The sequence below is a fragment of the Monodon monoceros genome, unplaced genomic scaffold (assembly GCF_005190385.1).
Source record: "Monodon monoceros isolate NGI ecotype Baffin Bay Population unplaced genomic scaffold, NGI_Narwhal_1 Super_Scaffold_9, whole genome shotgun sequence".
Classification (NCBI taxonomy): Eukaryota; Metazoa; Chordata; class Mammalia; order Artiodactyla; family Monodontidae; genus Monodon; species Monodon monoceros.
The window spans coordinates 8,373,814-8,395,327 of NW_021703786.1; the positions used below are offsets into that span (position 1 = coordinate 8,373,814).

Sequence of the window (21,514 nt, forward strand, 5' to 3'; positions counted from 1 at the left end):
GAACATGCTTGATCCTGACACAGAATAGATTCACTACAGATCTTATTGCTGTCCATGACACATTATAAAACTTGTGTATATAAATTAGGTTTAGCACAAGCCTGAGCAGTGAGTGATAATTGAGTTTAAGTTAAGGTCCATTTCATACTAATATAAGACCGTGAAAATTTTCTTCTTGCTTTGTAAATGTTCTTTTTGGGTGAGCTTTGCCTATAATCAGTGCCTTGTACAGGACCAAAATAAAGTGGTTATTTATGTTGACTGATACCTGAGCCACTTATTGGCCTTTGATAGGGTCTTTATCTAATCCTGCTGGGATTCATATCAGTGGCCCTAGGGGGCTGAGATGTTTCTCAAAGCTGCCGTTTAAATGGCAAAACCACTCATCTTATTTAGGTAATGCTAAAGTATATCCCTCTTGGTTTCATTAAAATCTGAACTTTAAATATTTGGTACAGTGGGTTGGGTTTAAACTTCTGCTTTAAAATTAATCTCTTAATGTTTGAGAAACGCCTTTACTTTGTGGCTTTTGCAATGCAGCTAGTTCACGCTGTTTTTAAAAAAGGTCAAGTTAAAAGGCAGGGGCCTTAAATCCAGGGTTGCTTGAAGATGAAAAACTACAGAGGAATCCTACAATGAAAAGTTTTTCTGATGTGTCATTCCCATTGGAGGATATATATATATATGTACATATATGTAAAACAGGTCCTGGCATAAAATATAAAATTAGGGACACAATAAAGTTTTCTTGTATAGGTTTTGAGAAACTGGCATTCCTCAAAATAGCAGATGAGCAATGCAGTTTTTGCTAATGGCACTTGCTGTGACTCAGAGCAAGGACCTACTATTGAATATTCTGCTAAAAATACCTTCAAATTCAAAGAATTTGACGATTTATTTTATTAACATGGCTACTTTACTAAAACATTTTCTGAAACCAAAAGCCATGATGATAATACATTTATAGCCTTATTAAAAGACTTTGTCATAGTTGGATAACCTAATAAACCAGAAAACTTTTTTTTTTCTACCTTCTCTAACTTAAGGTAGTGCCTGAAAACAAAGGCATTCAGTTACTGTTCAGGTAACCGTTAACACTGATTCAGCCTTCTGGGCTTCTAAACCAAGTATTGACAACCTTTTGTCCTGCTTCTACACCTTTAGCAAAAACAGTGTGCTACCATAAAAAGCTCTCTCATTACCTCAGCCAAAATCATTAATCTTTAAAAGGCATCGGTTTGGGTTTTGGGTTGGTTTTTTTTTTTTTAACGTTTATCATCTAGTACATTTTTTTCTCTTTAAAATTTTTGGATTTATTGATTTGAAGGAAAGTGTTCAAAATGAGCTGGTATACTGTAATCTATTTTTCTTCTCTCTAAATGATTCTGAAAACAACGCATACATTAGATTTCTGTGTGATGACACAGCAGTCACTCTCAGTGCAGTTCTGGTTAGATATTCCACACCAAATATCCAAGCTAAAATCAATTGCTTTGGGGATTCTCAACGTCTTTAAAATTACAGGTCTGTCTGAAAATGCAAGACAGTTATTAAGAAAGAAAATTTTGGTGGCCAGTTCATAATATAGCTCTTGTAACCCAGATTCTGAGATTGGAAATGTAACTTGATTAAGCTACTGCTATAACTGTAATAAAACAGTAACTCCTTTATATTTTTAATTTAGAATTTGTATACTTCCAAAAAAGATTCAAAGTAGCTATACTATTAAAGTGGTATTAGAAAGGTCATTTCGAATGCTGCAGAATACAGAACATCTTTAAGTATTTGGCTTAACAAAACATAATGAAATTTTGCCAAGCATAAATATTCACTCTGATGACATGGTGGCAAGGCTTTTCTTTGCCCAACAGTCTCTCTCTGTCTGCTCTCTTAACTGCCAAAGATTCTCTCACCCTCAGTATGTGAGGTATACTTTGGGAAAAACATTAAAAGCAATTTAAATGATTAAGCAAATTCTCAGCAAAACTGCTTAACACACAAAATTATTGTATACCTAATAGAGTTTTCTGTTTAACTGAAAAGGTTACTAAAAATAATGTGTACTTGAATTCTTCCTCAGGATCTTTCTGGAACAGCAATCACATCTCTTTAAGATGAAAAGCACGGAACGAAATTCTTTTATGCTTTATTGTATTTGTGCTATTATGAAATATTATTACAGCTTATACTTGAGCAATAAAGTACTGGTAAGATTATTAATCGATAATGGATACCATAGATACCTTAATGCTGTTAGAAGACACGATGCCCCCAGCTTTGAAGCGTTTGCATTCCCAAACACTGCTAGTTTACACTGTTGAGGAGGTCCCACTGAAATACAGCGCTAATGGTTAATCCCTTTCTCCAAGAGTGTACCTTAGCCACACCGAGGAAAAACATTAAGGTTTTACAAACCACCTTTAACCTAATTATCTAAATCTTTGAGGCTCATTAATTATTTGATATGGCTGGGAAAAAAATCCTGCTATAATTTTAGTCCAATTCTTTAGCGTATTTGTGACACTCAAATTCTTCATCAAATTTATTACTCAGCTAGACCCATATATATATACATCCGCCAAAATGTCCGCAGAAACGTTAAGAAAGGCTATCACAAGGCCAGTTTCAGATCCCTCATAAATGGCCTTCACTGCCCTGAGTCAATTGTTTAACGTCCCAAGAGACTACTAGTTCTGTTAGAACCTAAGCGTCAGCTTCTCCAACCCTCAGAAGGGCGTGCGTAAGGACAGATAGGATTTTTAAACCCCATTTCAGTGTTTCAGTGCCCCCCTCCCTGGGATATAACAAACCACCCACCACATGAGACTAGGCGGGGGAGGAGCGCTCCAGCCGGCTGCCAAAAGCGCTCTGCAGGGGGGCCGTTTCCCTGAGTCACGGAGAGGGCGGGAGGCTGGGCCCATCTGCCCACGCCACGTCCCCTTCGTAAGGGACTACGTTTAAATACGCAGGGCCCACTGGGAAAAGGAGCAGCACCGCCATTCCTCAAGGCGGCCCAAAAGCCACCTCATTCCCAGGAGACGCCGCACTTCCCTAGAACTCGCTCTGCATTCCGGCAGCAATCAGCAGACCTTTCCTGACCAGCATCACGTGCACCCGGAAGTACGTGGGTGAGACCCAAAGCGCCCACGGAAATGACGTTGGTCGCCCCTAGTCGCATGATGTGGCAAAATGCGAAAAAAAAAAGGGGGGGGAGGGAAAAGCAGGCGGCTGGGGAAAGTGATGAGACAAAAAATAGTCCCTCCGATTCCTCTATTTATCTCCTTGTCGCAGCAGTAAGCAAGGTCCTCAGCGCCCTGCGCCCCACGCTCCGAATTCCTGCGCTCCGATGCATCGCGGCGTTCCGTGGAGGAGTACATAAGGCGGAGGGGGTGAGGTGACCTGGGAGGAGTTCTGTCGCCAGGATCCTTCCGCAGGGCTAAACCGTTTCCGGAGTCTGCGCTGCGCCCGGTTCCGCCATTGCGGCTCTCGCGGACCCTGGAGCCTCCGCCCCCGACCTGAGCTCTTTCGTCTGCCTGCCAGTTTCCTGCGTCCCCGGAGACTCTCCTGCTGAGCCCAGCCTCCCCCCTCCCCCTTCTCCTCCTCTCCCTTGGAGAGCCCGGGCAGCCACTGCCCCACAGCCCCAGTGACAGGAGGAGACCATACACCCCCGACAGCGCCATGGCCCAGATTCTGCCAATTCGTTTTCAGGAGCATCTTCAGGTGCGGTGGGCCCGAGCTAGTGAGGGCTGTGGAGAGAGGGAGGTAGGAAGGAAGAAGCTGGAGTCTGAGCCCAAGCAAAAAGAGGAGAACCGGGGGGGTAGGGGGGATGGTGGTGGTGGTATCGGTTCCTGGGGTAGATGGAGGATGGGGCACTATCTTGGAAAGCTTGAAGGGTTAAATGATGTGGGGTTTGGGTGGAAAGGAAGCGAGTCGGGGTGCATAGGGCAGTGAGGCCATACCTGGGTTTGAAGGCCTCTCTATCTTCGCTTCCTGGATGGCAAGAACTGCGTATAATAACCCTTCCACCCCGGTTTTATTCAGTTCATTCATTTGGGTACGTTGCGGGGCGTGGGGGGGGGCGTTCTCCCGCGTTTCTTCCGGAGCAGGAATTCTCTTCCCCTAGGGCAGCGCAGGCTGTCACCTCCCATTGCCCTCTTCCCTTTCCCCCATCGTGTCTGCACCCGGGAGTTGTGGCGCGGGTGGGTTGGGGAGAGGCAATCTTGTTTCTTCCTCCCTCTGCGGCTCTCAACGGGAAAGGCACCTTCCCCGGGCATGCGGAGAACGGCAGTGGCTCCTCTCTTGCCTTCCCCGAGGCAGTAGGAACTGGGAAGCTCACTGAAGGAAAAAAAAGAGGATAGAATGGGGGAACGTATTTCTCAGGGCGGTGTCAATTTCAGAGTGCGTGGGGTCAAGGTTCCTAAGGGGATTCGCCTTTTTTCACTTTCTTGACGTCTCTGGGAATGGTGCGGCTTTTATCCCCTCTTCGGCTCTAGAAGGGAGAAAAGAGTTGTTCAGAGGTTGTCTTTGGAGCAGCTAGTTGGCTTGGCGTGAGCACTTTCCTCAGGATTGCATGGAATTGAACGACCCCTGGGGATAGAGCACACCTGCCCTGAGATATGCAAGGTTATTTGGTCTGTAATTGGTTTCCTTTAGTAGGTTCTAGAGTTCTTCCCCATGGTGCATTATCCTGTAGGCAACAGACTGTCTTATCTGGCAGCTTGCCCGTAGCGGGCCCAGGCAGGTGATCATTGGAGGACTTGACTGAATTAAGTCTCTTCTAAGCTTCTGATTTTCCTGGTTCACCAATCCTGGTGTTACTTTGGCTGAAATAATTTATTAATAAAGTATGCTTTCTTTCTAATCACCTCCTTAAAGAGGTCTGTCTCAGCTCAGTCATTTGAAGGACTAATTCGTAATGATAAGAGATGCCAGTGGTTTGACATGACACTAATACTAGTGGCCTCTTGGACACTTTACCATTGAAGGCTGTTTACTTTCTGCCATTGTTATAACAATAAATAAATGTTAATTAAAAGGTTTTATATTCTGGCTATCAACATGATTTCATTTTTTTTACAGGTATCACCTTTGCTTGCATCAGCAAGGCTTCTTTGTCTTGAAATGTAATGAATTATAAATCTTTACTCAAAAAATGAGTTAAGTAATGTACTTTATTCAGTCATTTTTGGTTTTCAGATAACTCATCTGATGTAATAGAACACTATTTTACAAAAGGTTAAAAAACATTGTGACAGAATGGACACAGAAGTTTTTGTTTACGCTCCATCCAAATTTGTATTGCTGTGGTTACTTCTCTTGAATGTGGAGTGTTAGGAAAATAATGTTTTTGAGTGTGAGGGGAAAACACAACCTTGTCCTGACACTAAAGTGCTTCTGGAATATAATCTTCCTGCAGACAAAAGTGTGTAAAATCATACACAAGAAAAGCAGTTATAGTTGCTGTTTACTTTACAAAACAGATATAGCCCACTAGTAAATCTTGTTTCTTGACTGGTGGTGGTTTGAGCAATAGTTTTGCATTTCTATTAATGAGGAGACAAGGTTGTTGAATAATCCCAAAGACTGGACTCCAACCATGTCACTGATTGAAGACAGATTTAATATGGGTCTGATTTCTAAGTGGTTCAGAGTTTTTGCAGACACTTGAGTGAAGCCATTTCCTTCTCAAATGCTTGAAGAGTTGCGTATAAAGTTGCTTTGCAAATAAACTTGAAGAATCCAGTCATGCAGTTTTTGGAGTAGTATATATGCCATGACTAAGTTTAAGCTTGCTTTGGTGACTGTGTACTCAAGCTGATAATGATTAATTATTGTGCAGAGCCCCAGTCACCAACCTCTTCCAGGATAATATAATTCCTGACTTTTCATTTTTATCCCTTGCTGTATAAAAATTAATAAGGATTATTTTAATTGGCAACTTAGGTCTTTGACCTCTCAGCCCCTGCCAGTTTGCTCAGTAGCAGAAAACTTTCTGAAACACTTAGGATAAAAATTGGGAACAAGAATTGAGGAACTTGCGTGTAGAGTTAACCTGTGAAATCTTCAAAGCGTGAACTGTAAATAAATTTATTTTTATACCATGGAACTACTTTGGCCAACTGAAGGGTCTGTCATCAAGGACTCAGAACTACGTCAAATGAAGCTTAATATTTTAAGTTATAAAGGAGTTTTTATTTCTTTTTTAGGATGTTGAGGCTGATAGCAGTGAACAGATGAGTGCCTATCTGAGCAAGATTTTGCTAGGATTGCAGGTTCTGAAAAAAATCCTAGGCTACCTATAGTGTTGCCTGCAACTCTGATTTCTTGGCTTATTAAGTATCTTTATGCCAATTGACATATTCTGCTGTATTCCCGGGTTCTTTGGGTCTGAAATTAAAAATCTCCCAACCCTGCTCTTTTCCCTTTGATCCATAAATGTGTTGTGCATTCAATGGTAGGGGTTCTTGCTATGATTATTTTAATTTGCAAAGAGAAAGCAATGCTATTACTGGGATATGTTATATGCTTAACCGTACTTCCTGGAAGAGGCATACTGCTTGGAATTATGTTGCAGTCTACTTTAGGAATAGCTTCCGAGTTTAAGATGTATCAAGGTTTTCAGAATTTTCCTAATGGTCAATTTACTCAAAGGGGTGTGGCTAATTCTAGTGAATGTGCTTTCACTCTGTTTAGGAAATAATTTAATGCATGAAACTGTGTGTGTAGAATCACAATCATTTTCATTTTGGTGTGCAGTGAAATACATGATTTCAGGAACCTTAACTTAATGATATTTGAATTATATTTAACAGGATGTTTTTCTGTCTTTGTTACTGCGTGGCTTTTGCTTTTTGAGAGTTACTATCCAATAGAACTTTCTTCCATGATGAAAATTTATACTAGCTACATAGGCATATTGAGCACTTGAAATGTGGTTATTGTGACTGAGGGACTAAATTTTTACTTTTATTTCTTTTCAATTAATGTAAATGTAAATAGCTACATGAAGCTATTGACTACAACATGGGACTGCGCAATTACAGGCCGAATCTGATGTGCTTTTTAAGAGTGAAGATTTATCTGGCCACCTATATTTATATGTTTAGAACATTTTGTTACCTAAAATTAAAACATTCACTAATAGAAAGTGTTGGTTGAATACTGTCTCTTTTGGGAAGTGATGATGAACAGTGACTAGTGAATGGAAGGAGCAGCAGACTTTCTTGTGAGAGTCTGTTGTGTCCTATGAATGTGGCTGGGTGCTTCCACGTCTTCGCCTAATTCCCCCAGATATCCTTCTTAAACAGTAGGAGAAAGTGAGACTCAAACTAGTGCCCAAGGGAACCTGTCAGAGTGGGATTTGAACCTAGGTCTTCTGACACTAAATATTTTGAAGAAAAACAATGATTGACCTTAAGAGGAGAAGTTATTAGTATCCTAGTGTGCTTTTTTATCTGTTGGACTTTTCCCTGAGAAGGTGACTTCTCTTCTGGTTTAACATGTGGTTAATGATGCCGTATAGTAGACAGATCAGGGGTTTGGAGGTTGTTGAGACCAGTTCCATCCAGTAGAAAAATATGAGCCACATCTGTAATTTTACATTTTCCAGTGGCCATATTAAAAGTAAAAAACAGGTGAAATTAATGTCTCATTTAACTCAGTGTACCCCAAATGTTATAATTTCACCATGCAATCAGTATAAACTTTTCAGATGAGATATTTTACATTCCTTTTTTGGGGGTACTGAATTTTCAAAATCTGCTGTGTATTTTACACTTAGAGCACATCTCAATTCAGACCCTATTTTCATTGGATATATTTGACCTGTATTTAGCTTTCATAAAATTTACAGTTGAAAAAGCAGGTTTGCATATGTAGGTTGTTCCAAACATAAGTTTTCCATAATTGACTCGATTATCAGTTACTATTTAATTTTAATTAACTTAAACTTGAATTACTATTTAATTTTAATTAACTTAAACTTGAAAATTCAGTCAGAGTAGCCACATTTGAAGTTCTCAGAACCACATGTGGCTTGTGAAATGTCGCTACAGTATTGGAGAAGGCAGGTTAAGACTAACCTCTTGCTCCTTTTTCTCTGTAAAATATGTGTACTACCTCACAAAGTTACCGTGAAGGTCTGAGATCATGTATGTGAAAGTACTTGGTGTAGCATTTTAAGGGTATTAATTGTTGGCTATATAATTTTTGTCCAGTATATTCTATTCAGGTATCTATCTCTTAACCAGTGACAACATTTTATTTTGCAGATTTAAGACCTAGATTTTTATGGTTTATAAATATTTGGTACTCACCTGAGATTTGAATATTTACTATATATCAACAATCATGTTACACTCGGGACAAAGTGGTGAACAAAACTGACTGCAGCTTGCATTTGTGCTTGCATTGATTAGTTGGCAGAGACTGTCCACACATAATTGTAACCACGGATGTTATTGAATGTTTGATATTGTGCAGGATTTAATACAAATATTCATATGACACAAAATTGATTCTGCTCTGAAACTGCTCAAAAGGAAGAAAAAATTTTAATTAATCTTTTATAATAGCCCATGAGTGCTCACATGTGCCATTGGTACATCTTTAATTAGTGTTCCTTGGTCAGACTCCTGATAAACCACATCTGATAAATTACCCACCTGGAATGCCAGTCAGGCCTTTGTTAGTATTTATATGTCCTATAAGATGGTAGTGCAGAAGTGTATGTTCTCAGATAGGAAGTGAGTTCATAGCTGATATTTTAGTCCTTCATATTAGAACAAGGCTGTTTTTTAAAATTTATTTACATAGCCATGCTAAAGCTATTTCATAAAATCAAATTCTAAGCCGTAGCAACGTTTCCAGTTCTTGGGTATCTTTTCTTTTTTTCCCCCACCGTTACTTGGCCAAGTGCCTGAGGCTAATGCTCTTAACTCAGGGGGTGGCAGGAGGCTTGGATCTGAATGTATTATGCAAAACCCATCTGTCAGACTCAGATTTTTGTGTCTCTTCTTTTGTGTTAGGAAAGACATAATTTAAGATAGTTTACATAATTTATGATAGTTTATCCTAGTTCAGAGGGAATAACTATTCATCAAATCCTAATTGTCCTGAAATCTACAAGATCAGAATAAATTGACCATTATAGCTATTTGAGCACCTACTGTGTGCCAAGACCTCTGCTAAATCTTTTATGTTCACGATCTCATTTGGCAAGAACATCCCTTCAGGTAGGTAGGGTTAGCCTTATTTTGCAGATGGGGAAACTGAAGTTCATAGCAGTTAACCTGTAGAGTCGCACAGCTAGTGAATGGGTGGTAATATTTGCTCTTCTTTCATTGTGGCACATTGCCTCATTTGGTGAATGATCTGTATAATTTGTATGTATGCTGTGGTGTTCTTTGATGTATACATTCTACTAGTATGTTTTTAGGTCAGTAGTTTTTATGAGAAAATTAGGGGCCAGTGAACCAACACCTGGATTTTCTATGCCTTAAATGGTTATTGAGATGATGTTTTTTAAAGGGCTTTATCCAAGTTCCCACTAAAAAATTGTGCAGAATGATTGGAATCAGGTTAACTTGTAATAACCAAGATTATATCCCTGTCATAAGGCTAAACTTCTCAAATTTCTCTTAGACTTTTCCTTAGTGACAAGAGAGTGAATATGTTCCAGCCTGAAGCCACTTGTGAAAGCAGGAAACTTCTGCTTTCTATTTTACTGTATTATTTATGTTTTTGTGTTTATTCTAATGTAAAACGTGAATAGAACTCAAGGAAGACTGTTATGCTTGGGGAGGGAGGATGGGAAAAGTGGGAGTAGAACATGCTTGCTCAGTTTGAATAGCATAACCGTAGAGGGGAATATGGTTACACATTTGTAGGATTGTGCTTTGGAGACAGAACTGCCAGTAATACTGGTACTTCCTTTTCTGAATCATTGGGTAAGTAAGGACTTTTCTTTAAGTTCTGAAGTACAGCAGATTTTATTATTTATTTATTTGGCCGTGGCATGCAGCATGTGGTATCTTAGTTCCCTAACCAGGATCGAACCTGTGCCCCCTGCACTGGAAGCGCGGAGTCTTAACTGCTGGACCACCAGGGAAGTCCCCTGAAGTACGGCAGATTTTAAAGCTTATTTTTGAAAGAATAGGAACTGGGTCCATTAAAACCATATGGTCACGTTAAAAAATTTAAATTCTGCAATATACCGTTGTGGAAAATGTTTCATGTGTTTTATCCGAGCTCTTATCTTTTTAGCTTTTCTCAACTTCCTCTTTTATTATATTTAAAACAATACTTTCTGGCAGTTGTAAAGTTAGCCTATAGTATGTGGTTGTATTTATATCATGATACTTAGCCCATACAGATATTAATCCTTAGCCCCTATGCTGGAGGGGAGTCTTTCTTTATCCAGTTGAGTTGAACATATATGCTATGCTCAAGGAAAAAATTACCCATTTATCCAGTTATTGAAGACAAGATCTTAGAGTTACACCAGACTCTCTCCTTCTCATTTTCTACATCCAGTCCATTTCTGAAGTAGGGAAGGTGATTGCAGTGTTTAATGACCCCCGTCTGTTGAAACTGGGAATCATGGTAGATGAAAAATGAGAATTGGGTTGAGAGTTGCCTTCATCTATTTCTGACTAGCTGCTCATCTGAGAAAGAGGACTTAAAAACCACTAAAGTGGACAGAGGGAAGCCAAAGACTATCCACATATGTTCAGCTTGGCAAAAAACTAACTTTGGGTAGATCTCATTATTTGAGGATTAATAATTAGGGAATTAAACCTATAGGGAGAACATGGTTTACAAAATCCATCCCTTTCCCAACTCTCTACAGTACTTTACATTCTTTCCTATGGAACTATGCAAATCTAAGGCAGGTGTCTTTTTTTAACCATAAAATATTCCACAGGAAAGAGTTTCCTTATATTAAAAGTCTTATCAAGTGTCTGTATTACTGAGTCCTTTACAGTTGCTTCTGTTTGAATTGAATACTACAACACTGTTCAGGGAAGGCTACCATGGACTTGAAAACAGCTGGATTGGTAAGAGGTAAATTTAACACATCTAATAATTATTCCTCTCTGTATGGCTTCACAATTAACAACTGTTGGATGTTGTAAGCAAACATTTTAAATTTCACTCATAAACCAGTCCATTAGGGAGGTGTTTCTGGAGACTGTAATCCAAAAACAAGTGTAAAAACACCTCTCCTAATACAGAAATAGAAATTTGAGGCATGTTATAAATTTCCCATGATGGTACCATAATGAATTTTTAAAAAGCACTTTGATGGAATGCAGATGACTTTCCACTGCTAATGAAGACACTGATGTAAAAAATGCGCATGAAGAGTTTAAAATGGTTTCTGAAATATGAAGAGTAGAAAAACATTTCCGAGTTATTTTATAATTTTAAATGTCTATATAAACTGTCAAATGACTACATGAATTATATATTAAGCATATCTAAAATTAAAATTAACCATTTTAAAGTGAACAATATAGTGGTATTTAGTAAGTTCACAGTGTTTTGCAACCATCACCTGTATCTAGTTCTAAAACATTTCATTACCCCAAAAGGAAACTCCATATCCATTAAGCAGTCTTCTTCCTCCCTCCTCCTATCCCCCAGCAACCACTAATATGCTTTCTGTCTCTATGAATTTATCTATTCCTATAAATGGAATCATACAATGTGTGACCTTTTGTTGTCTAATTTCCTTCACTAAGCATACTGTTTGAGGTTTATCCATGTAGTATGTATCAGTACTTTATTCATTTATGGCTGAATAATACTCCATTGAATGGATATACCACATTTTATTTGTCCTTTCATTGATCCATGAACATTTGGATTCTTTCCACCTGTTGGGTATCGTGAATAGTGCTGCTGCGAACATTACAGGTTTTTGTTTGAATACCTATTTTTAGTTCTTTTGGATATATACCGAGGAGTGGAATTGTTGGGTCATATGGTAACTCTATATTTTAACTTTTTGAGGGACTGCCCAACTTTTTCACAGCAGCTACACCACTTTACATCCCCATCAGCAGTATATGAGAATTGCAGTATTTCCACATTCTCTCCAGCAGCTATCAAAAGCTTTTTTGGATGACTAGGGAATAGTCTACTTGGGAAAATGAATACCCTATTTGGTGTTTTTTACTTCCATGTGTTCTCTCCCAATCTTTGTAGCTCTGCCCTCCCTTAAATCGTGTGTCTTGCTTTAGATTGCATTTCCATAACCAGTCATAGCTTGGGTAGCATTCAGTTGTTATGTGCCAGCTGAATGGCATTTATACAGGAAAGGGCATAACCTTGGGGAGTCATACCTATCTGCAAGGTTTGGGGTGTAAAAACTTCCCTGTATTTCCCTGTAGCTTGGTCAGAATTGATATGTGATATTTCATCAAATTATTGGATTATTATTTTTAAAGAACGAGTTCCTGTCTCCAACTGTGGTTCCTTCCTGAATGTATTACTTAACAATATGGAGTGACCAGAGTAAAAAAATTCTCCTGGGCTTCCCTGGTGGCGCAGTGGTTGAGAGTCCACCTGCCGATGCAGAGGACACGGGTTCATGCCCCGGTCCGGGAAGATCCCACATGCCGCGGAGCGGCTGGGCCCGTGAGCCATGGCCGCTGAGCCTGCGCATCCGGAGCCTGTGCTCCGCAACGGGAGAGGCCACAACAGTGAGAGGCCCGCGTACCGCAAAAAAAAAAAAAAAAAAAAAAAAAAAAATTCTCCTGAGAATGATTGCCTCAAACAACATGGAGTAGAAACAAATCTATATGTTTAAGTGTGGGGTTCACAAGAGCATTTTTATTTGTTGCTTAAAATGTGTGGAGCGCATAGAAAACAATGGCTGGTATACTGTTGATGAAAGAATTAAAGGAATGCTGTACTTTCAGCATTTTTATTTATTTCCTGTAGAAGACAGAAACTGCAGTTTTTATTTGACATTCTGCTAGTTTCCTGGAAGGGCTCAATGAAGTTACTGTTGTCAGCATTTTCTTCACTGTGATTAATACTAGTGAAGGTAGAGGATGTTTTGGAACTTTTAAAGGAAGTTATGCTGAGTGAAATCCTTGGGATAGGAAGTTAACCACATCTTCAAGCACCTAAAAATATCTGTATTGGGTGACATCCAAGTATCAGCAGGACTCGAAAATTGTTGACCTCTTAACTCTATAGCAGTAACATTTAAGTCTTTGTCAAGATACAAGATTCATTTACAGAAAAGGTAACTGAAATAGGATTATACATAGAGCACAGCACAAAATGTCCTTGTCTGAAATACAGTAGCTGTACATGCTTCCTTTACATTCTAACAATTCAGATGAAACAAGGAGGAAGGAACTGGAAAGTGTAAAGCCAAGCACTAATTGTGAAACATAATCCTTAATAATGCTGTCATAAACACAAATTTTCTTTTTTTTTTTTTTTTTTTTTGCGTTACGCGGGCCTCCCACTGCTGTGGCCTCTCCCGTTGCGGAGCACAGGCTCCGGACGCGCAGGCTCAGCGGCCATGGCTCACGGGTCCAGCCGCTCCACGGCATGTGGGATCTTCCTGGACTGGGGCACGAACCCGTGTCCCCTGCATCGGCAGGCGGACTCTCAACCACTGCGCCACCAGGGAAGTCCTAGTGTGTATTTAATAAGAATAACAAAATGGTCTTCTGTAGCCATACTGCAGTAATCGAGGTGAAGAAATTGACTTTAACAGAATACTGTTATCTCGGGCTTTATTCAGATTTCATCAGTTGTTCCAATAATGTTCTTTATATCAAAAGAAAACTCATGATCATGAATTGCATTGAGTTGTCCAGTTTCTTTAGTTGTCTTTAGTCTGGAACTCTATTTGTATTTCAAGACGTAGTTTTTTTTTTTTTTTTTTTTTGCGGTACGCGGGCCTCTCACTGTTGTGGCCTCTTCTGTTGCGGAGCATAGGCTCCGGACGCGCAGGCTCAGCGGCCATGGCTCACGGGCCCAGCCGCTCCATGGCATGTGGGATCTTCCCGGACCTGGGCACGAACCCGTGTCCCCTGCATCGGCAGGCGGACTCTCAACCACTGCGCCACCAGGGAAGCCCGGGAGATATTTTGATACTTTGTAAATATGTGTTACTCCTCAAATTTTCATCCATTAATTTAATATCCATTGATGATCCTTGCCCAAATCAATTATTGTGTTGACTGCAAAATACTGACTTTTAAAGAATTACATTGGTCTTTTACCATTTTTTAAAAAAATTAGGGTATAGTTGCTTTACAATGTTGTGTTAGTTTCTGCTGTCTTTCACCATTGTTAAGTTAGCTTTCTTCTCCAAGAAACAACTTTTCCTTTTATATTTATTATATTAGTGTTGGACTCCTGGGTTTCATAAATCTCTTTTAATCTATAATTGTCCTGAAAAGTAATTAGCAGTATACATATAGTAAAGAAATGTTGTCCTTCTGTGTAAGAATATTTAGGCCTCCAGAATTTTAGGCATATTGAAAAGAAAGAGATGGGAGAGGCTTTCATTCTTTAAGAAAGTTCTTTTATTTGAGGAGCTTAAGGTTTAGTTGGATAAATGGATCTGAAATTGTGGGGCATGGGCAGATTAGGAAAAGTTGGGAAATTTTGGCTTTGGAAAGGTTTGGTAGAAGGGAGAAAAGAGGCAGTGTATGTCTCTGAACCAGGTAGTTTCAACTCTTCTGCACACTAAGGGGAGAAACGCTGAGCCTGCTTTCCATTTCACCTTCTGTTTCTTAGCCTTGAGCTCTTTACAGTAAAGAATTTTTTATGATACTGACCTTATGCCTTTTGTTTGCATTAGCTTTCCCGGCTTGCTCCCTAAACAAACGTGTAGGAGACATATTTGCCAAGTTTGTTAGAAAGCCTTAGCAATACTGTTCCATAGTGCCCCTAAAAATAAGAATTGAAATAAAATAGGGTTACTTAGCATGAATATGTTACATGATTCCATGTTATGTGATTTTGAAGATTCTGATCTCTACCTAACTTTATTTAAAAAAATTTTTTAAGTCTTTATTGAATTTGTTACAATATTGCTTTTTTAATATAAATTTATTTATTTTATTTTATTTATTTTATTTTTGGCTGCGTTGGGTCTTCGTTGCTGCACACAGGCTTTCTCTAGTTGCGGCGAGCCGGGGCTACTCTTCATTGCGGTGCGCGGGCTTCTCATTTTGGTGGCTTCTCTTGTTGGGAGCACGGGCTCAAGGCACGCGGGCTCCAGTAGTTGTGGCTTGCGGGCTCTAGAGCTCAGGCTTAGTAGTTGTGGTGCACAGGCTTAGTTGCTCTGTGGCATGTGGGATCTTCCTGGACCAGGGCTCGAACCCATGTCTCCTGCATTGGCAGGCGGATTCTTAACCACTGCGCCGCCAGGTTAGCCCCTGCTTCTGTTTTATGCTTTGGTGTTTTTGGCTGTGAGGCATGTGGGATCTTAGCTCCCCGACCAGAAATTGAACCTGCATGCCCTGCATTGGAAGGCGAAGTCTTAACTACTGGACTGCCAGGGAAGTCCCTCTACCTAAATTTAGTTAGGCAAATTAAAGAGCAGAATTGGAAATTTTAAAAAGTAATTTCCTTTTCTTGAAAGAAAAAACAAACAAAAATTCAGTGTCTAATAAGTTAAGCACCCAGAGACCAGTAATCTTTTATCAGTAATCAAAAGAAATTCACACCCAGAATTTCAGTCAACTTCTAGGACAGCTGTATTAAGCAGATAAAATGCAAATACAAAAAAAACTTACCTTGAGCTGGCCTAAGTACTGATGTGTTATATGTACTAATAGTATCTATTGAAGTTTTATTAGGTGTAAGGCACTGCTCTGAAAGCACTTCACATTAAATCCTCACAATTGTGGGATATATACTATCATCTCACATGTTTCAGGTGAGGAAATGGATATACAGAGGTAATTGATTTGCCCATGATCATTTATGTGGCAAAACTAGGGCTAAACCCAGACATTTTGGCTCTTATGAGGAATCCACAGAACTAATTCTGGATAGCACTTGTAGTTTATAATCAGAGTTATACATTTGTACAGTAATTGTCTGCTTGAATGAAGAAACCCTCTGTGTTCTCTAGGTTATGGGGAATCTGAAATACTATTTTTCACTTCAAAACTAAGAATGCAGTGTCTCACTTTTTTCTCTTGGCATGTTAATCCAAATTGGGGTGAGGAGGGGAGCAGAGGGTAAAGGAATCATTTTTTTATCGTTTGTAAAATGTAATTGCAGGGCACTCCAGAGTTTTGGGTGTGCTGATTAACAGTAAATCTATTAATATTTACAGTCAGCCCTCCCCTCCATATCTGTGGTTTCCCATCCATATGAAGGACTTTCCAGCATCTGTGGATTTTTGGTGTCTGCGAGGGGTCCTGAAACCAATCCCCGGTGGATAATGAGGGATGGACAACTGAACTAATTTTTTGGAATCTGAACTAGACTTACGTGTCAAGTCCTACAGTGTTGCCACTTACAGACCAGTGTCCAAAATCTAGCCTGGAAACTAAACAAATTACACAGTTTGGGTGGCTTTCTTTAAAGGGGGAGCAGTTGGTAGTTTGTGTGCTTTTGTGCATGTGCCATTAGTGTTTTTTTTTAAAGGGAGAATGGAAATACATACTTTCATGTGTGCATAGGATATCCAAGATGGAAAAGTATCTCTAATTGCTAGGGGGAGAGGTATTACTGGAAACGTGGAGTGGGTGACTTTTCATAGTGTATATACCCTTTTGTATAGTATGAATTATTTGCCATGTACATGTAATAACTATTCAAAAAAAGTAATCCCTTTTCTTGGGCCTAAGTTTATTGTCTCCATATTCTTATTTTATAACAGCAAAATAAAAGTTCTTTGAAGTTTAAAAAAACCCACTTTATTATAGAAACTTCCAAGTATATCTCAAAATACAATGTCCCCATCTTCAACAGTAGCAACACTTTGCCAATTGAGAGGATAAAAAATGTGGCCAGAATTCTGATATTGTTGTATATTTTCTGTAAATAGCTGCAAGTTTGGAGATGCTTATACGGTCTCTGAATTTATTAGAGGTTTCTTCTACAGTCTGTAATTCAGTTTCTGTGGTAGATAGCTCATACACCATCAGACCTTTATGATTGACTAGAATATCTTATGGCTAGTATGTGCTGTTTTGAAAATGAAATCTGTTTAAAAACATTACGGTATTTTTTGGCTTTTTTTGTCTGCGCTGAGTGGCTTGCAGGATCCTAGTTCCCTGACCAGGGATCAAACCCGGGCCTCCATCAGTGGAAGTACGGAGTCCTAACCTCTGGACCACCAGGGAATTCCCTGTGTTGTATTTTAAAGTTTTAATCTGTATGAATATTGCTAGACACAGTTATCTAGTATGGTAACCCTTTTATATGATCCTATTTTAAGAGTGCACCTAACCCAGAATTGTGATTAATGATGGTGACCTGTCCTATGACTGTTCTGGGATGTTTTCCTTTTGAACATATCCTAGGAAAATATGGGAAGAATTGGTGAGCGTTCTGGGCATTGTCACTGAAAAGTATCACCAGTAAGGAAAAATTCTTACTGACATTTGAAGAGAAGGGAGCAAATGTAACTTCTGTTAACTGATAGGAATAGGTCACTTGAAGTTCTGTCACTTATCCTAACAACTGGGATAGGCTTTTTAGGAAGGAGAAGTTTCCTATTTAGTTGTATAAATGGGCATTACTCATGTAGGCTCCTTAAAATGTTTAAATATGTGGATTGGTGAGAATTTGCCATCTACCTCTTGTTTAATTTTGTTTTTTAAATAAAGGGTGTATGTTTGTTTCACATGGAGTACATTCTTGATAGAGAAGATTAAAAAAATATATATGCATAGCTTTCTTGGTAGAATGTGTTTAATGAGAAAAGAAAATAAGGATTACCTAAATTGTGAGGAGTACAGGAACCCCACCCGCTTTGAACCAGATCTTTGCCTTTTCTGCAAATAAAACAGCTCTGAGGCTGAAGGTCAGTGCTAAATTTTGACAACATGTGCCTTTCTTGCTGCATTTATCTGGAGATCTAGCTGGGAATAAGAAACACATATTTCTTGACTTACCTTTTTTCCTCCTCTTTGCTGCCTTTTCTTTTTTTTTTTTTGGCGGTACGCGGGCCTCTCACTGCTGTGGCCTCTCCCGTTGCGGAGCACAGGCTCCAGACGCGCAGGCTCAGCGGCCATGGCTCACGGGCCCAGCCGCTCCGCGGCATGTGGGATCCTCCCAGACCGGGGCACGAAGCCGTATCCCCTGCATCGGCAGGCAGACGCTCAACCACTGCGCCACCAGGGAAGCCCTGCTGCCTTTTCTAATAGTGTTTTCTTCTCTTACAGTTGTCTTGTACCTGCCTCTTATGTGGAGGGGTGAAAAGGAATCTATTAGAATCATTTATGGGTTCAATTAGTAGTGTTTGTGGTTTGCATCCTTGTTTTACTTTTAATTTTACTGTTTGACTAACACTTTGTTTTTACTTTCTCAGACATTGTAGGATTTAAGCTGTGACAGTTGGGACTCAAAATCGCCTTAGGTGAATGCTTGGTAGTGACTTAGAAGCATAGAATTCTTATTTTACAGAGTAGTCTAGAAGATAACTTGTTGCTTTTACATATATAGTTCTGGGAGCTCTAGGATCTACTGGAATTTTTTTTAATTATTGGAAAGGTAACTATCAATTAAGCTTAAGAGTCTGAGGACTGGTCTACTCAGAAAAACGAATGTACCCACCTCACGTGAAATTAGACGAACAATTTGGTTTGTACAAGGCTTCCTTTAAGCCCACACACAGTGTCTTCATATATTGTTGAGGACCACTTATATTTATCTTCCTCCATTAGTTCTGAAACTAAAAGTCACTAAAAGTTAAAGTTAGGAAGAAATTAAAATTGATAATTCATAAAGTTTTGTTGTAACCAAACTCATGTATAAGTTACATATCTCACAGCTTGTGTATTTGCCTTGCACTGCAGCAGATACTTGAGCTTGTACAACTAGTTAATCTTCTACTTTATTACCATGTTTGTGGTAATAGTTAGACAATTGCTTGTCTCCTTGCCCTGGTATTCAGTGACTAAGTTACTGTAACTATACTTCATAATTGGTTGTGCCTGCAGTCATTGAGGTATAAGAGGGAAGTGAAAGTAAAATGTAGTCTCTTAATCTTATGTTATATCTTTTTGAGATCCTGGTCTGGTTATAGTTAAGCACTATTGGCAGGAGAGTTTGACAAAAAGAATTTAAGTTAAATACATTTAATTTGGCTCAGCCAGTCCACAAGAGAGTAGTGACAGTGATGGTCTCTGGGAAGGGAAATAGGCTATCTGGGGAACAAAGGCAGGAGGAAGACTTGATTTTTTTTTTTTTGCTTCCTGCGCTTTTAAATTTTTGTTTGATTTTGTTCTATGTGAATTTGTTATCTATTGGAGGAAAGGAAAAAAACAAAAAACCCTAGGCTGGTCAAAGCTAAGAAAGCCTTCAGATAGCCTTTGAGTGGTACTTAGTCTATTATACTACATTTAGTCACTCAGAGAAATGACCCACTCTGGTAGAAGTCTTCTTTTAACAAGTGCCTTTTGTTCTTAATACACTTAACTAGTTTTCAAAGACCTGCTGTCTTTAGGTCCTGTGTATTCGCTTAGCAAATACTTTAATAGCTTCTGAGTACACAAAGCAAATCTGATTCCATTATTTTCCTTGTGAAAATCCTTAAGTAGCTTCCTTTACCTATAGAATAAATTCAGGATTCTTACTGGGGTACATTTAGCTTATCAGTCTAGCCCTTGCTTGTGTTTATAACCTTAATTCTCTACTCTGAAAGCCTTTCATAGTCTATGTTCCCAGTGTTACAAAAGTACTTACAGTTCCCTTAGCAGACCACACTTTTGTATCTCTAGGCCTTAGCATTTGTTCTTCCTTCTGTTCAGCGTTCACGTTCATTCCCTTGCCTGTAGGCCTCCTTTGACAGGATCTCTCTTTCCTATCTTGGTTTTGGCACTTTTTGCAAGGTATTGTTTGTCTGCTCTGGCTAATCCAAGTTCCTTTAGACCAAGAACCCTGTGAAATTTTTAAATCTCTCATTTTATGCTGTAATTTAATTTTCAGATTCCTGAGGTCCAATGCATATGAACAAGTAACTACTAATTGCTAAAGGGGATTAGAGAGGACAGATGCAATAGTTCAAAGATCTTAAACCAAGAAGCATTGATTACCTCAGGTCCCTTAACCCATAAAGGCTAGCTCTCAGATGTAGCTCTTTCCTTTATCTTTATATCTGTTTATTCTGCCTCTTAGTTGTAAACAGAGGGTTATACATCTCAAGTTACAACTACAAGGTTATAACAAAACAATTGAATGCCGTATTTGTTGGAAGAGAGAAGGTCCATTATAGTAATTGTCTCACTTGAATCAATGGAGTTGTCACTGTTGACCTTGAAGCAATAATGGTTAAGTGAGGATTTGTAATGATAACAATACATGAATATCAAGTCTTTCTAATTCGCTTTGTAATATGATTTATTAATATTTTTTGTTTTTTTCCCTCAGCTCCAAAACCTGGGTATAAACCCAGCAAACATCGGCTTCAGTACCCTGACTATGGAGTCAGACAAATTCATCTGCATTAGAGAGAAAGTAGGAGAGCAGGCCCAGGTGGTAATTATTGATATGAATGACCCAAGTAATCCAATTCGAAGACCAATTTCAGCAGACAGCGCCATCATGAATCCAGCCAGCAAAGTAATTGCACTAAAAGGTATAAAAAGATCGTGGGGTTTTTTTTCTTAAAACTCTTTTCCATGTATAATTTATTCAAATACAATAATTAGGATCTATTTTTTTAGTATATTGATTAAATTTGGTTAAATAGATCTGCAAAGTTAAAGCTGTTACTGTATTTGATTTTTAACTACTTTCATGACTTGCTAGGCATATTTCTGTGAGATGTCTTACTTTCTACTCATAAGATCTACTTGGAAAATTTTAAGTTTTAGATTAAATGAATTTAAATTTTATACCTACAGCGTGATAAGATTGTACTGAAAACATAACTCCATATACAGAAGACATAAGAAATTAGTGATTCATATTCTGGGATAAAATATACTTTACTAATATTGGCACCTAAACATTGCAGAAGTTTGTTGTGATGATAAACTTGCTCTTCATGCTGTGACTTTTTTATGCTTCAGGCTTGTGTTTCATTTAGATTATCAAGTTCTAAAAATGGCTTGAATTTACACTCATTTTTAAAAGTGTGTGTGTGTATAGGTGGGTATTAAATTTTTGGAATCAACGGTGTTAGAGTTTATTCAGACTAACTTTTTAATTGTCACAACAGGGAACTGTACAGCCTGTCAATCTAAACAGAGTTCAGAGAACCTCATACTCTCTGGGAGTCTATGTTAATTTTTTGCCTTTAAACTATAGACTGAGTGAAATTGACTGTTTAAAACGGGTTTTTAAGAGGGCT

General features: G+C 38.9%; 1 protein-coding gene across 3 annotated transcripts in view; it reads left to right on the plus strand.

The window, feature by feature from the left end:
* The first annotated feature begins 3,291 nt into the window (after nucleotides 1-3,291).
* The window catches only part of CLTC (clathrin heavy chain), a 58,775-nt gene continuing 40,552 nt past the window's right edge, over nucleotides 3,292-21,514 (plus strand). Inside the window, exons 1-2 of one of the 3 annotated variants that reach the window (XM_029211077.1) lie at nucleotides 3,292-3,720; nucleotides 20,590-20,797. In XM_029211077.1, coding sequence (XP_029066910.1) covers nucleotides 3,679-3,720; nucleotides 20,590-20,797 — 250 coding nt within the window. In that variant the 5' untranslated portion in view covers nucleotides 3,292-3,678. Of the gene's footprint in view, nucleotides 3,721-5,140; nucleotides 5,157-20,589; nucleotides 20,798-21,514 lie in introns of those variants that run through there. The other 2 variants (XM_029211076.1, XM_029211078.1) reach the window with 2 other exon arrangements.